This window comes from Musca autumnalis, unplaced genomic scaffold (genome assembly GCF_047663935.1).
Source record: "Musca autumnalis isolate F117 unplaced genomic scaffold, ASM4766393v1 scaffold_3, whole genome shotgun sequence".
Taxonomy (NCBI): domain Eukaryota; kingdom Metazoa; phylum Arthropoda; class Insecta; order Diptera; family Muscidae; genus Musca; species Musca autumnalis.
Window position 1 is genome coordinate 57,680,863 of NW_027411866.1, and position 16,517 is coordinate 57,697,379.

Genomic DNA, 16,517 nt, shown 5'->3' on the forward strand with positions numbered 1-16,517 from the left:
ATTAGTTTTGTGCGGACGACTCAATGTGTCCGAAGGCCCCCTAAAAGAGCTCTGTTATAGCCCGTTTCCACGGTACGTCGTTCGTTCTCTATTCGTCGTTCGACCCTCAAATACGAATAAATTACTTGATTCCCCATACAAAATTCTGAGAACGAACGAAGATTTTTCTATGTTGTTCAAGTAGAAATACTCTCAGAACAACGATAAAATATGTCCCATCCCTAACAAATGAGAGAATTTATCGAAAAAAATAATTATGACATGTCTAAATTCAAAATTGAAAAATTTGTTGAAAACACAAAAACTTTTAGAAAAAAGGGAAAAGATGAATGAAAATTAATGAACTAAACATTTTATATAGATGCAGAAGGAAGATGGTTGTGTTTCCTTCTTAATTCCACACACATTTCTTGTCCATTAGTTCAAAATCGCGTAAGAAATCAGAAACAAAAAGGAAACAAAAAATTGAAAGTCTGTATACACAAACATTGCTTTGACATGTCTCTCTCTCTTTAATTTTGAAAATAGAAAAATATAAAAATATATTGAAAATACAAAATTATTCTGAATTAATGGAAAAAATGAATGAAATGTGTGTAGATAAATATAGAAGATACATTTGAAGGAAAATCTATTGTGTTTCCTATTCATTTATTGTATATTTTATGTGTTTTCGGTTCAAATTTTCGTGAAAACAAGGAAACAAATATGAAGGAAATTTTGTTTATGTTTCTGGTAATTACGAATGGTGTCGTGGAAACGGGTTAATTCGTGTACGTCGTTCGACAGGCGAACAACGTAATTGAAACGCTCGTGTGAACATGACATTAGGAAGGTGTAGTTGATTTAAGATTAAAGGCCAGATTTGGCATCATTTTTCTACGAATTATTAGGGGTGATCCGAGCTAATGACTCGGTTATAAAAGTGTTTCCGGAGTTAGTGTTCCATAAATCGACGTATTCTATGTATGTTTAAATGCTAGGTTTAAGACAACAACAAAAATGATATACTATGTAATAAATGATTCTCTTGTTTGAATTTTTTAAAATCGATATGATGTGCTAATTGTTTTTTTTTTGTGTTAATGAGAGGAAAGTAGGTGAACATAGGCTGAGGTGAGTGTCGGTGGTAAAAGGGGCCCTTATGAAGTTTTAGGTAGTTTGGATTGAAGGGTCAAGGATGGGCGGACGACGTGTGGGAGTCAATCCATCAAGCTCCCTTGTTCTAGGTGTACTATGTGTTTGTGATCGTTTTATTTTTATGTTCGTGTAGTGTTTCTTTATAATTGTTCGTCCCCTAGGGCTACGGTGGAATGGGTTGGGACCGCCCTGAAGATGGCCCCCCTGAGCTAGTTGGTACCTCCCCATAGTGCCACTGCAGGTGGCACGTAACATGTTATCAAAAAATAGTGAAAAATAGCATATTCATGTAGTTCTGGCACAGACCAATATATCGAAAATAGAAATACAAATATAAATTTGACACTAACATTACTGCCCAGTTCAATCAGATAGGTATTTTACTTACCTTATATTGTTCTATCATGGCTTTGCAGGTTAAAAATGGTATGAAATGGTAACCTCAGGTACGTAAAGGGACAGAGCAATATATGATCTGTTCCAGAACCCGCAAGAAGCTCCTATTTTTTACTACGATAACATTTTTTTCCTTTATGTTATCGAAGAAAATAGTACTAATCATGGTATAATAAGAAAGGTATGGCAGAGCTCACAGCTGATTACAATTTTTTTCTGTTAGTGACCGATTTGTGTCAAACCCATGTTTATATGTTTTGTTTTGATTGTTCTCATTATAACAAATTTCAAAGAGTAAATATATGGTCTGTTCCAGAACTGCAAGAATCTACTATTTTTTACTACGATAGCATTTTTCTCTTTATGTTATCGGAAAAATTAGTAGATTCTTGCAGTTCTGGAACAGACCATATATTTACTCTTTGAAATTTGTTATAATGAGAACAATCAAAACAAAACATATAAACATGGGTTTGACACAAATCGGTCACTAACAGAAAAAAATTGTAATCAGCTGTGAGCTCTGCCATACCTTTCTTATTATACCATGATTAGTACTATTTTCTTCGATAACATAAAGGAAAAAAATGTTATCGTAGTAAAAAATAGGAGCTTCTTGCGGGTTCTGGAACAGATCATATATTGCTCTGTCCCTTTACGTACCTGAGGTTACCATTTCATACCATTTTTAACCTGCAAAGCCATGATAGAACAATATAAGGTAAGTAAAATACCTATCTGATTGAACTGGGCAGTAATGTTAGTGTCAAATTTATATTTGTATTTATATTTTCGATATATTGGTCTGTGCCAGAACTACATGAATCTGCTATTTTTCACTATTTTTTCGATAACATGTTACGTGCCACCTGCAGTGGCGCTATGGGGAGGTACCAACTAGCTCAGGGGGCCATCTTCAGGGCGGTCCCAACCCATTCCACCGTAGCCCTAGGGGACGAACAATTATAAAGAAACACTACACGAACGTAAAAATAAAACGATCACAAACACATAGTACACCTAGAACAAGGGAGCTTGATGGATTGACTCCCACACGTCGTCCGCCCATCCTTGACCCTTCAATCCAAACTACCTAAAACTTCATAAGGGCCCCTTTTACCACCGACACTCACCTCAGCCTATGTTCACCTACTTTCCTCTCATTAACACAAAAAAAAAACAATTAGCACATCATATCGATTTTAAAAAATTCAAACAAGAGAATCATTTATTACATAGTATATCATTTTTGTTGTTGTCTTAAACCTAACATTTAAACATACATAGAATACGTCGATTTATGGAACACTAGCTCCGGAAACACTTTTATAATCGAGTCATTAGCTCGGATCACCCCTAATAATTCGTAGAAAAATGATGCCAAATCTGGCCTTTAATCTTAAATCAACTACACCTTCCTAACAGAGCTCTTTTAGGGGGCCTTCGGACACATTGAGTCGTCCGCACAAAACTAATCAAACACTGGATTATAAATTCTACGTAATTTTTTGGGGCAACCCTACACTCGAAATTCAATTAAATAGGGGTTAATGTCCCTCACAAAGAAAATTGACTTATTTGTAACACTTAATAGACAGCACTTAACACAACTTAACCTAGGTTATACACATAAAATAATGGATTTTCTTGTATATTTATACTATGAGGTTTTTCCTTTTCTTTTTAGTTCATGATTTTCGCCATTATCAAATTATTTATTATCTTTTTGTCGTCTCGTTTTTCTTTTTTTAGAGGAATCTGGATCACAGATTTTGATTAACCCGGGCCGTCCAGCAACCCAAGGAATTAATTAACCAGCAAAAAAAAGGTAAGTGTTTATATTAATGTTACCTGGACTTTTATATAAATAATTAATGAATTTTTTTGTTTCTCTTATATTTCAGGATTTTTCCAGTCATCTATTCGGACATATGGAGCCAGCTCCTCTGGATTTCCCAGGTCATTGGGTTTTGGGAAAAAATCTGACCTCCTCCTTACAAAACGTCGAGGAGGCCAGTGATTGCTTATTTTGATTGTTGGCGATATCTTAAAAAAAACAACGAAATACAACACCATGTTAACACAGCCAGTACATCAAATCACGTACTAAAGTACACTTACTTATGTTTATTAATACCCTAGACAGACGGCAGAGTTAATTTGCATTAAAAATGTCCTAATTTGAATTTATTTTTCACCCTGACAGACGATAGTAGCTGTGTCTTTTTACGTGATAATTTGTAATAATTATTACGAAATGTTACTAAATGCTGTCTTTTTACACAAAAGTTCAGTAAAAGAGAGCGAAGCGAGAGAACAATTTTGACAGTTGTTTGCTGAGAAATTGCTAAAAGTTGCTGAAAGAATTTTTCCCAGCAACATTTAGCAAGTTCGATCAGCTGTTTTTAAATCATCTGCTAATGGTCAGCTGCTCAATATTTATCTGATTTTTGTGGAAAAATACCATAAATATTACGATTCAGCTATATTTATTGATTATTTTATTAACGTATTAATTATTTTTTATTTATTTTGGTTAAAATTGAAGAACTTTTTCATTGCTTTGGAGTTATTTTTTCTTTCATGCATTGGCGCCAATGTTTTTGTTTTGGTTATCAACTGTTATCTTGCTAAAGTTTACTAAATGCTGTCTTTTTACTTTTTTCTCTATTTTCGTATCAAAGAGTAAAATCTCTTTTACTCTCTGGAAAGAAGTTACTGAATAATTATTACTGAAAAAGTAAAAAGACACAACTAATATCTGCATTTATGAAACAGCTGTTTGTGTTGTTTGTTTGTACCCAGCAGATCATTTCATAAAGCTTTACAAAAGTTCGCCAAAATATGCGAAACAAATACACTTTCTACCTTTGATATTTTCACCACGATGAAGCAAAAATAAATTTAATTTATTCGCGATATTTTTGAGTCTTTTTAATACTATAAAAATATTGCAAAACTTAAAAAACATTTGAGGAAGATATAATTTTCGATAGAATTGGTATGGTGGGTAATGCAATTTTTTGTGAAAATAAAAATTTGAAAAAGAGATTTGTTAGAAGGCGTGAAAAACGATTAGCTGCTATTCTACTCGCGAAAGACCACTACTTATTTTGAAGAAACGCGAAAATTGCTGATTTGCTTTCGTTTTTTATTTTCTTAAACATGGAAATTTGACAAAAGTCAATTGATTTTCAACAGCATTGCCATATTGAAATTGCTAAATTCAGTTTAAATATCCTTTGATTTTGTGCATTAAGAATGGGGATAATGCACGAATTAATTTGAATTAAGACAGTTAATGCAAATTAACGCTGCCGTCTGTCTAGGGTATTAAGCCCACTGCATGGAAATTTAAATAAGACAATCAGTCTTTAAATAAAAAATGAATTTATTTCAAAACGTCTTGTTTGTTTACTTATTAAAAAAAACACAACTTGGTTATAGTCTGAACGAACAGGTTTTTTTTTTTTGCTGGTGGGGTTTAAAGTTTATGGTGGAACACAACTTGACAAAAAGAGTCAGATTTGTTGGTTGGAACCCTTTTATACCCGGAGAAAAGCTTGGAATTTTCCCGCTTTTCAAGTATTTTTCATCACTTTCCGACATTTCTTTATTTTCCTCCGTCCACTCAACCTAAGAGAACCTATAAGTACCCTAGTGTTGTATTCTGCCACACACCTAATATTAAGAATTGACTGAGGCCATACAACCGTGTACATGGCATCACTGTTCCAATCCTCCCCAGCAAAACTATTTCCGCTTTAGCTCTGTTCCTTTACGTGCAAGAATCTTCAAGTTGTACCACTTTTTACTCGAAAAGCGTTCCTTTACTTCAGACACCATACAATTCATATGGTGGCAGTTTACAACTTTTGCTGCTTTTGCCGGTTTTACCACTTTCAAAAGTAAAGGAACAGACCATTTATTTATTTGTTGCCGGCTGCTGTACAATGTATACAATGTACGAGAAATAGCCGCTGGATTTTTTTATTTCTTTAAAAATAGTTAAAAGAACAATAATGAAGAACTAAACCACGCAACAAACATAAAGGAAAAACTTATTACCGTAGCAAAAAATCGTAGCCTCTTGCAGGTTCTAGAACAGAGCCTATTCTGTTAAATTTGAAAAAAAATTAAAGACCTAATAAACATGGGCTTTTTTGATTTCAAAAAAAAAAAATATTCGAACACATTCTCCCTTTTTCATTGATTTTCCAGCAATACCAAACATTTTTGCAAAAATTCTACTTTCTGCGAGAAATTATGCATTTAGTGGAATGATATGGAAACATGCAAATTGAAAACGGAATGAATTTCCATTCATGTTTCTCAAAATATTCAATCAAAAGTAAAAAATATTAGTTTTTTAAATTCCAATAATTTGTAGACATTTCCTTGTTTTGTTTACATATACCGATGACACAATCATTGCAAACAAAAACAAATTTCTATGTGGTTGTTGTTGAGTTGTATTTGTTGTAGTATTTACTTTACCTTCTTTGTTCTACCATGCTGCAAAGCGTTCCTTTACTTTAAAAAGTATACAATTTATATGATAAAGTAAAAACTTTCTAAAACAATAAGTCTTGACATTATATGTATGCCGAGGAAGGCGATTTACGGATGGCCCATTTATAAAAAACATTATATGTAAAACCATGATAAAAATCAAACATGGCATTGGTCTTGGAATCCAAAGACATAAATACAACTAATATGCCATTTAGATATGGCACCATTAGCCGGATTTAGCCCATTATCAGGTTTTATTTGCTAAATCCAGCCAAAATCTACCAGATTTCCCATACAAAAATAAATCCTCCTATTGAGTGGATTTGTTTTAAATCTGGCATAAATCCTCGTATACAACTCTGTTTTTTGCAACATGTTGCTAGAAAATACGAAAAGTTGCAAGCTGGCACATGAAACAAGGTAGATGCATCGGTGAATTGCTACACTAAAAATAATTAAAAATGTAAAAATTTGTAAACAAGGCGGAAAAATTAAATTTGTTTTGATGTACAAAGTTGATATTAATCAACCAAGAATAATATTTATGATGTGTAAACGATAAAATAATTCGTTTATTTATTTTAGATGGACAAACTGCGATAAAATAATTCTTTATTTGCTCTTTAGTTAGCATTAGCAGCATAATGTGCTATCATTTTCAGTAATAAATAACAAATTTGTAATTTGACGTGTGTTTTTTGAAACGAATTCAATTTACAAAAAATTCTTTTAACGTTTCAAATTCGTTCAGATGGGCTGATGCATCTACCTTGGTAATTGTGCTATGAACAAAAATCAGCTGACTGCCATTTAAATCCTCCAAAATGTATATCTAAATGCAATGAGATTTGTACTGGATTTATTAAATCCAGTCGAGGATTTATGGCTAGTCTAAATGAGCTATAAGACTAGACAAAATGCATGCAACAAAAAATGTTTACGAAACTTTGTATAGAAACATTACCCTTAACAGGTTGCAGTTAATTCAAAATCGCAACCAAGGAGGAACATTTCATGTAATGGTATCAGAAACGAAATTTATGAATTCAAGGATATATTCAAGAATAATTCTATGTCAATTGGATCGGTAAATTCGGTTAAATACGTAAAAATGTATAAAAGAAAAAAATGTTATATCACCATATCGTGATATAACATTATGTTAAATTCAAAAGCCATTCACAGAAGAATGATAGCAAACAAAATGTCTTATCTTGTTGTATTTATGTCTTTGTGGAATCTTTGTCCTTATCCCGAAATACTATCACTCGAATAGCCTTATACTATGTTTACATTTACGAAATCCACTCGATTTCAAATGCCAATTCCATTGCTCAAACGTCAAATGAAATCCAATCGATTTCAGATGAGTTTTCATTTGACGTATACGCAAAGGAATTGACAGATGAAATCGAGTGGATTTCGTAAATGTAAACCAAGCATTAAGATAGGAGCATTAGTGCAAAACACTATTGGTCTGTTCATGAACTGCAAGAATCTGCTAATTTTGACTATTTTTTCCGATAACATAAAGGAAAAAATGTTATCGTAGTAAAAAATAGTAGCTTCTTGCAGGTTCTAGAACAGAGCATATAATAGAAAAATTAAATAGCTATGTGTATTTTACTTTTACTCTAGATGTGAGCAGCGACATAAATGACGTTTGTGAATTAGGAATTTGTGTCCGAACCGTAAATACAGACTACAATATTTGCGAAACAATATTCACGCTGGAGCTTATGCTTGGTAACGTTGCAGTAAAAACTACAAAGCCATAAGTTATGGTAACCCAAAGGCCCTCGGAACATACGGTCCGTTGTGCGACGCGTTGCCCATTAAAAACAACAACCACATGAAAAATTTGTAAGTGATGCCAAGTTTGTTCTCGAAGAATCTACTAATTTTTCCGATAACATAAAGAGAATAATGCTATCGTAGTAAAAAATAGTAGCTTCTTGCAGGTTCTGGAACAAAGCAAATTATACATAATAGAATTTTCTTTTGAAACAAAAAGAATTTTAATTGAAATAAACATAAAGTTAACACAAACGATCCTGGGGGAGTTTGCCATTCTCCTACCAGGCGCGTCTTCCCGGGTGGTGGATGGGAATGGGGTCACTGCCGTCCTTGGGCAACCAAAGCCGGACCCGACCCCGCACATCGTGGAGACCCTGGGGGTCTTCGGACCCCTCGTGGACCAAAATTGGATCGGGGTAGTTCCCTTAAATAAATTAACCAATGTCCAATTTACATTAGCAACTTTTTCGTCATTTAGAGCTGATTCGTCATTTATTTGCTAAAACAGGCAACATTTTGCGTCATTTCCCATACAAAAATAAATGACGATAGCTGCGTCATTTATTCTAAAGAACGCACGAAAACACCATACTATTATACGCAGCCCTGCTTTTCCGTCATATACGCAACCCTGCTTTTGTGTGTGTTGTAGAAAAACAAAAATATTCAAACAATGACAAAAGTGAAAATAAATGGTTAAAAAACTTGCAAAAATTATGTTTTTTTTTTGTTTTTGGAATTAATTTAAGTTATTTGATACACATTTGTGTTGTGAAATTCCTATTTTTCAGAATAAATATATTGTGTGCGTGTGTTTGTGTTATTGTATAAGTGTGTATGTGCGATTGTGTGTGTAAGCAAATGACGCAAAAAAACAGATGTAAATACACTTCATTTGATTCTAGGATTTCGTAAAACGAAATCATTTAATGTACATATGTAAATTGGACTTAAAATGGGTAGAAAGAACAGGAGAAATAAAAGCTTCATTCCCGTACTTTTTAATGGTAAAACTCGTAAAAGAGAGAACTGCAAAAAATTTGTTCTTACACACAAGTTTTCTGAAATTGTTCGGGAACGGAAAAATGGAAAATACGTCAAAAAAAACTGTAACAAATGTCAAAGTCGGCGTATCAGCCAATCAGACGCCGGCAACCATGTTACTATTTTTTTACTCGCCCAAATTTGTCGTGTAAAAAGTTTTTAAAGAGAGCGTCATTCAGCGCCATTTTTGTTTAAAGAGAAGTGAACATTTTACAACTTTTTTGTGTACGGGAACGCTTTTTCGAGTAAAATGTGTAAAAGTCGTAAAAATTGTAAAAACTTTTTAGTTCTGGAACACAGCTAAAGTTACGGTGCAGGGAGTTAATAACCCAGTACCGGCGGCAAGCGTTGGTGTGACCACAAGCCATATGTCGTCGAAATCAAGAGATTGTGATCTGGCTGTGTTAGGTGTGGATGCCTTGGCACATACAGCTGTACCTGTTACAAGTGCATCCAACCCCCAAAATAGCCAGGGCTGGTGAAAGCCAGTCTACGGCAGACAGGACCCAGTTGTGGGCGGGGACGACCTTCACGGGACCTCAGAACTATACATGACAGTTTAGAGAGGCAAAGTAGGGAACTCCTCGACCAGCTGGATAGGCTTGTACCGGATGAGCATTGTGAGGACACACTCCCGGAGGAATTGTTACACAATCTGACCCTGACTGACGATGAGCTGGAATTTCATCGCGAGCTCCAGGTGGGAAGGATCTTCTTCCCGGATAAAGTACTGCCTCTGGCAAATGTGCTGCGCCGAAACCTATTCAGAAGCTTAGGGGGACAAGGACTTGTATAGTAGGTAAAAAGAGCTTAAATCTAATCTTTCTATCTAATTACAGCAACGGTGACATGTGCACGGTTAGGCTGGAGCATGGTACGGGGATGGCAACGCTGCTGTTTACAAAGGTAGGTGCCTCAGCCCAGCTCATCGAATCTAAAACCAGGAATTCGCCATGAAAAACCAAAACAAAGCCATATGATTCGGTAAGTAAGAGATAGCATGTCTACACTTTATAGACAAACACAAGCGATAAAAAGAGACAACAAGAGACCATTTGGCGAAAAGTCTCATGGTACAATTACAAAGGTAGATGCATCGAATTTTTTCTTTGTACAAACTGCGTATACTTTACATCACACGTTATATTTCATGATGTTACTCATACGTTTCGGAACTAGTACAAGGAACTAGGTACTAGATTACCAAACTCTACACATTAGCCCAGCTGATGGTACCGAGAGCTGTCAAACTTGATATAATTGTTAAAAATAATCAGGGCAATCATGATTAAAAATTCCGTGAGGAATTTGTTTCCTTTCCCCATTTTCACAATTTTTTAATTTCTTGTTTATGATTTTTGTCAACTCGGCGAAAATATTCCATAATTAAGTGATTCTGTTAATTTAAACGTTTTAAAATATTGGTATTAAACGAATCTCACTTTTTAAAATAATTTTCCGTGCGGAAGGAAATATTCATGAGTACCCTGAATATAAATTTAAATATTTTTTAAATAAATTTAATAATTTTAATGAATTTGTTGAATTATACGATTATAAATATTTTTAATGAAATTGTGTAAAAATATTGTAAGAATCGCTTTATGTTTGCAAAATATTTTTGTAATTTTTTAACATGTGTGTTCGTTTACTCAAAATTTGTACAAATTGTTACTGGATGTTGTTCGTTTACTCTACATTACAATGCAAAAGACCTTAGCCGATTACAAGAAATTACCGAACTTGTACAAATTTTTACAAATTGTTGAGTAAACGAACACACCTAACATTTCTCATTAAGTCCAATTTACATATGCACATTAAATGATTTCGTTTTACGAAATCCTAGAAACAAATGAAGTGTATTTACATCTGTTTTTTTGCGTCGTTTGCTTACGCGCACAATCGCACATACACACGGATACAATAACACATACAAACGCACACGATAATTTTAATTCAGAAAAATAAGAATTTCACAACACTAATGTTTAGCAAATAACTTAACTTAATTCAAAATTAAAAAAATATAACTTTTGCAAGTTTTTTTAACCATTTATTTAAATTTTTCTATCTCTAGTTCTAGATCTAGTTCAATAGCTCAGTTCCTTTAACTGAACTAGTTCAGTAATCTAGTTCATAGTTCAATGATTCGCATCAGAATGATGAAAACATAAACATACACCGAATAGGAACAAACATTAGAATAGTATAATTAAAATATAAAAATATTACATTTAGATATTTTTATTCCCTTCATAAAGAAAGATTTAGTTTGCATTAAGTTTAGAAAAAAACGTCCTTTGGAAACAATTGTAATCAGAATTTCATTTAAGTGGCTGGCAAAAATGTCTTTTGCTGTGTGTGTAGAAATTATCTTTTATTTTTCTATTTCTATTTATCTATTTATTTTTCCTTTTTTCTATCCAAAACAAGGCACATTGAAGATAATGGATTCGATATATTGGGATAAGTTATGTCAAAAAAGTTCTTTATGTAGGGGTTGACACTTCACATAGATCCAAAACATAAACAAAACTCATTACATTACGAAGGCATCAATTATTAGCTATTGAACTATAATGAACTATAATGAACTAGTTCATATGCCCTTTTCAATGAATCGTTCAATTGAACTAGTTCGTTCATGAACTATACAACTCTACTAGTTAATATGCCTTGATACAAATCATAGCATGCGAATACACCGTATGACGTATTATATTTGCGATTTTCTGATTCTCTGCATATTGACATTACTGGTACTGGTTGATGTTGATGTTTGTTGTTTTTTGTCGTCGGTAGAAGAAATTTACAATTTTTGAGCGCCGTCAACAAAATTAATTGACAAGTTTGAAAAATTTGCATGTTTTTGTAATACTAAGTTCAATCGTGGCATTATACAAGCTTAATTTCTATACGATCTAGATTTCCTGAATTGAATTTACGCGATAAAAATATTGGAAAATTCATTGCGCCGAACAGAAATTAGTTTTATTATACATAAAGAAGGACGGTGTGCTTGGCCAAAATATTGGTGAAGAGAGTGGTTGATTGGGAAGTGGAGGAATGTAATGTGCAACAAAAGGAAAATAAATAATAAGTCAACATTTTCATTTTAAGGGGTGCGCATTTCGCATTTCTTGCAGTGAGAAAAGTTTGTAACGTAAAAAAGGACGGAAGGTAGAAACGTAAACATAAGGCTGAATTATTAAAAAGACGAATTTGATTTGTGTGAATAAAAATAAAATCTTGAACCAATAAATCGAAAATCGGAAGCGAGTTACGAGAGTGCCTGTCTTCCGGTCGGTAACATCGAAATAATATATAAATGAAATTACCATAGCCTGCATTCCCTCCTATTAGTAAAACAACACAAAAAAATCCAACTTCTGCATTCTAATTAGAATCCAATCGGAACATAAAAAATAACGGAAAATAAACTGATTTGGAACAGTGAAAATATCTTTAATGCTCTCATACGTTATACCTGCTCATCAGGAAGCAAATAGTCACCGAACTGAAGGTGGTGATGATGCAGAGAATGGTGATGGTAGTATAACAAACAGGGAACAAGTGCCTTCTCCACCCCGTACTACCCTAAGTCTGCGACTTAACTCTCAATACATGGCCGGAGCAGAGTCCCACAAAACAGAAGTAACAGAAGTGGATGCTTTGCTGGCGAATGTGTCATCTGGTCATGATTTCTGTGACGATGAACGCACCCATTTATTGAACGACACAAACCACACTCCGGTACGGGTGAAACGCAATGGTAGCAATAACAATAACTCTTTCAACTTGAACAACAATTCCTCAAACACCAGCAGCAATACACAGCAAGACAGCGTCGGTGGAGGAGGAGGCAATTGTGATGATGTTGTCAATGTTAATAATGTTAATGTTTGTAGCTCCATTGAGGGAACATCTTCAGATGCTGCTCCCCATACCCATCACACCGCTGACGCCAATGGGACGCACAATCCAACTGCACAAAAAGATGATTCCCAGAATCCCCGCCAACAATCAATGACAACTAAGAAGCCCAAACTTAGCAAATTGGGTTCGAACAAAACAGTCGGACTAAAAAGGTGAGTACAAACAAAAGAAATTATAGGTATTTTCTATGCGTATCGTTTTAACGTTGATATCTCCTGTGATTGGAATTTCGAATGTATGAATGTGATATGGATGCAATCGTCCAAACAACCAGTCAGCCAATAGTTGTCATATTACAATGTACTGTAATGTGTAGGCAACGGAATAGTTGTACATTTGTGACCTACTTAGAATTATACAATGACGACAAATGACAACAACAACAACCGCACATCATACCCACTGACATGCAATGTATTTATGTATTTACGTTGTCGTTTGGGTGTAATTTTCTTTTGGAAGTATGTGAGTGTGTATTTTTGTGGTGTATTATAACTGCGACTTTCTTGACCTTGTCGTTGAGAGTTTTCAATGACCATAAAATAGGAAGCATTCATCTGATTGTCATCAGGTGTGGAGCTGGGCCTTTATCCTTTTTATAGTGTTGCACTGCCAAATAACATCGGCAACCAACAAATCAGAGAATGTATGTAATTGAATTGAACTCTGTAATGAGATCCGTCTGTTTGTAAATATAATTTCATTGCATCCGCTTCAATGGCTGATTAGAATGGCTTGGGGATTGGTAACAAAATCGCTGTTCGTTCCACTCCATATACACTGAATATGAATATTATTCACAAGTTTCTTTTCAATTGTACCCACTTTCTCTTTGTCGAGCGTTTTCCCTCGTCCGAAGCCCAAAATGTGCATTATTGGAAATTTCAAAGGGATTTTTTTCTTGTACGGCGCATTAAATGTCACAGTCATGGAAATGCAATGAAACGAATATTAGAGAGGCAAATATACACTCCTATGGGACATAAACGCAGAGGAAAACAAATTTGTATTTCTTTTTTGTCATATAAAATTCCTCATCTCAACAGTAGTATTGGTGGTAATAAGCAGATGACTTATTTTGACTAGTGAAATTCACAAGAGGCCAATATCGATTAACCTCGGGCTTTCCATGTTATTTAACGATGAATTGAAGAAGTCACCGACGTAGTATTTGCGTCTTGTGGGTGTAGTGGTATGCGCTTGTATGCTGAAGGTGGCGGGCAAAATGTTTGTAGCCAAAGAAGAAGGTGGATCATGATTTCGGACTATATCTTTTTACGTTAAAGAAGTCATGATTTTTACAAGAGCATGGTGCAGCGAGGATGCAGTCTCAATCACAACATTTGCATCGGTTCTTTGGGTTGAGCACGGCTTCGGAATATAGATCGACTCCACCTTTTTGCTTTGGACAGTAGGCTTAGTCACTTCTACTTTTTGCTTTCCACCGCAGCCGCGGGGTTTAAGTTTGGGCAACTGCAGGGGCTCGAAGAAAAATGTAGTCCACCCGAAGTTCGCATCGGGGTATATGAGGGTAGGTTCTTTGAAATTTCTTGATGTATCTCAGCTTACTTCTTATGAAAAAGACCTCCTTCTGTTCAATATGATTTTCGTGCCACGAATTTGCGTAGATACGTCACATCACGTTTATAGTGCTTTGTATTCTTAACATCTCTGAAAGTTCTGTCACTAGGGTCATTGAATGTTGTTAAAACCTCCTTCCCCATCGTCAGTCAATGATCCTATTGCATCCTGGCCTTGAAGTTTTTCGGCGGCATGTGCCGAAATACGACTACCTGGATCTGGGCTTGCTGCCATTTGAGCATCAGAGTCCATACTTCCTTCTTCCATTTTACTATCATCTTCCCCAGTAGACTTGGCTGGTATAAACGTAGTGTCCAGCTAGTCATCAGTTAGGGTCAAGTTGAGTATCATGTCCTTCAGGAGTATATCCTGATTCCGCTCTTCTGGAGTATGTTCAGTTGGTCTGGAAGTACCCCAGCAAAATTAAATGGAAATGATTCCATGTGAAATCATGATTTCACTGGTTCTTTTGCATGTGTGCGAAAGGAGTCGTGAAAGATCCGATTTTTTCATCGAATTTTCATGAGTGCAATTGAAGTCGTGAAAGATCCGATCTTTTTCATCGAATTTTCATGAGTTAAATTGAAGTCCTGAAAGATCCGATCTTTTTCATCGAATTTTCATGAGTGAAATTGAAGTGGGTAAAGATCCTATCTTTGTCATAATATTGTCATGAGTCTAAATAAATTGATAAGTACCCGCACAATAAATTATCAAATACTCATGTACCCGAATAATTGTGTACTTGCAGAAGTAATTGTTAAAATTAAAATAAAAGTCAGATGAAAGTGATCGATAGTGGGAAAATTTATCTATTTTAACTAAAAATTGATATGAAACAAAAGAAAAATATATTTTTTATTTGGAAACCTGTTTCGTTTTGTGGATATTAAAAAGAAGTATGAAAAAGACCCGCTCTATAAACCAGGAGCTCCACCAGGCGACTAACACCGATATAGTAAAACATATCAAGCTCCAATTATTGAGTTGGCTGGGCCATGTCAACAGGATGGATAAAGATGCCACCGGTATATTAACATGAGTCATTTGACGTTACGCCACCCGAGGGAAGAACAAAACTCCAATGGAAAGATCAAGTTCAATATGATATCACAAAACATGGCATCCAAAGTTAGAGAAGCAAAGTAGAAGATCGGTGCGTTTGGAAATATATTATTAGTTCGGATTATGTAACAACATGTTCTGTTTAGAATAAAATCCATCTAAATATGTATAAATGAGACCACCAAAACATGGTAACGATGAGCCTGGTGCGAGATTGACACATAATTTTTCGAACATTGGAAAAACGGAACCCCAAGTTGGAAGAAATATCTTGCAGCCATCGGAAGAGATAAATATGATATTGCAGATTAATATAATATATAATTTTGAAAATTACATACAAAATAAAGAAAAATAACATTTGGCGATACAAATCATCTGTGCATTGTATTCTTATTAATTCAACAAATTACATAATTGTATTGCAAATTGTATTTATGATTGGCGAAAATCCGGATCCAAAGCATTGGTGCAAGAAGCCATGACAATGAAAGGGTGCAAGATGCTAAGACAATGAACTGGTGCAAAATGCCATGACAATGAACAGGTGCAAGATGCTATGATGATGAACTGGTGCAAGATGCAATGACAATGAACTGATACAAAATGCTATGACAATGAATTGGTGAAAGTGTGTGTCACTCCCTTGTAAATGCCATTGGTGATTCACCTAAATTTTCACCTATGACATGTCACTTGCACCCATGATTCAACTCATGATTTGTCATCGAACATTTTGCTGGGACCCTACTTTATTTCTCTAAGCTATCCTCGATAGTCTTCAGAGTTTCCCCTATGCCGTCCCCGTCCAAAGAATCGGTCATCAGCCGAATATTGATTTGCACCCATTTTGGCTTTATATTTGTCCTTAAAGATCGCTGGTTCGTCAACTTTACAAATTTCATATCTTTAGTATTTTGTGTACTACTAGCAACACCCGCATCACAATAACTTGATCTCGACGACACATGGCCTTGTGGTCTCACAAACCGCCGATTCTGGGGTTTTTAGGTCTCAACCGTAACTTTATTCCATATATA

General features: G+C 34.8%; 1 protein-coding gene and 2 long non-coding RNA genes across 4 annotated transcripts in view; 2 read left to right on the plus strand and 1 right to left on the minus strand.

Annotated features, from left to right (window-relative positions):
• The window catches only part of LOC141399696 (uncharacterized), a 55,083-nt gene that overhangs the window by 1,640 nt on the left and 36,926 nt on the right, over window positions 1-16,517 (minus strand). The gene's annotated exons all lie outside the window — the stretch shown is intronic.
• On the plus strand, window positions 3,247-4,938 carry LOC141397869 (uncharacterized). Its single transcript, XR_012411542.1, has 3 exons — window positions 3,247-3,364; window positions 3,441-3,661; window positions 4,866-4,938. It is a non-coding gene; the product is annotated as an uncharacterized lncRNA (long non-coding RNA).
• LOC141399689 (uncharacterized) overlaps window positions 11,647-16,517 on the plus strand; it is a 132,512-nt gene continuing 127,641 nt past the window's right edge. The window contains exons 1-2 of one of the 2 annotated variants that reach the window (XM_073978898.1): window positions 11,650-12,721; window positions 12,758-12,983. In XM_073978898.1, coding sequence (XP_073834999.1) covers window positions 12,364-12,721; window positions 12,758-12,983 — 584 coding nt within the window. In that variant the 5' untranslated portion in view covers window positions 11,650-12,363. Of the gene's footprint in view, window positions 12,984-16,517 lie in introns of both variants that reach the window. The other variant, XM_073978897.1, reaches the window with a different exon arrangement.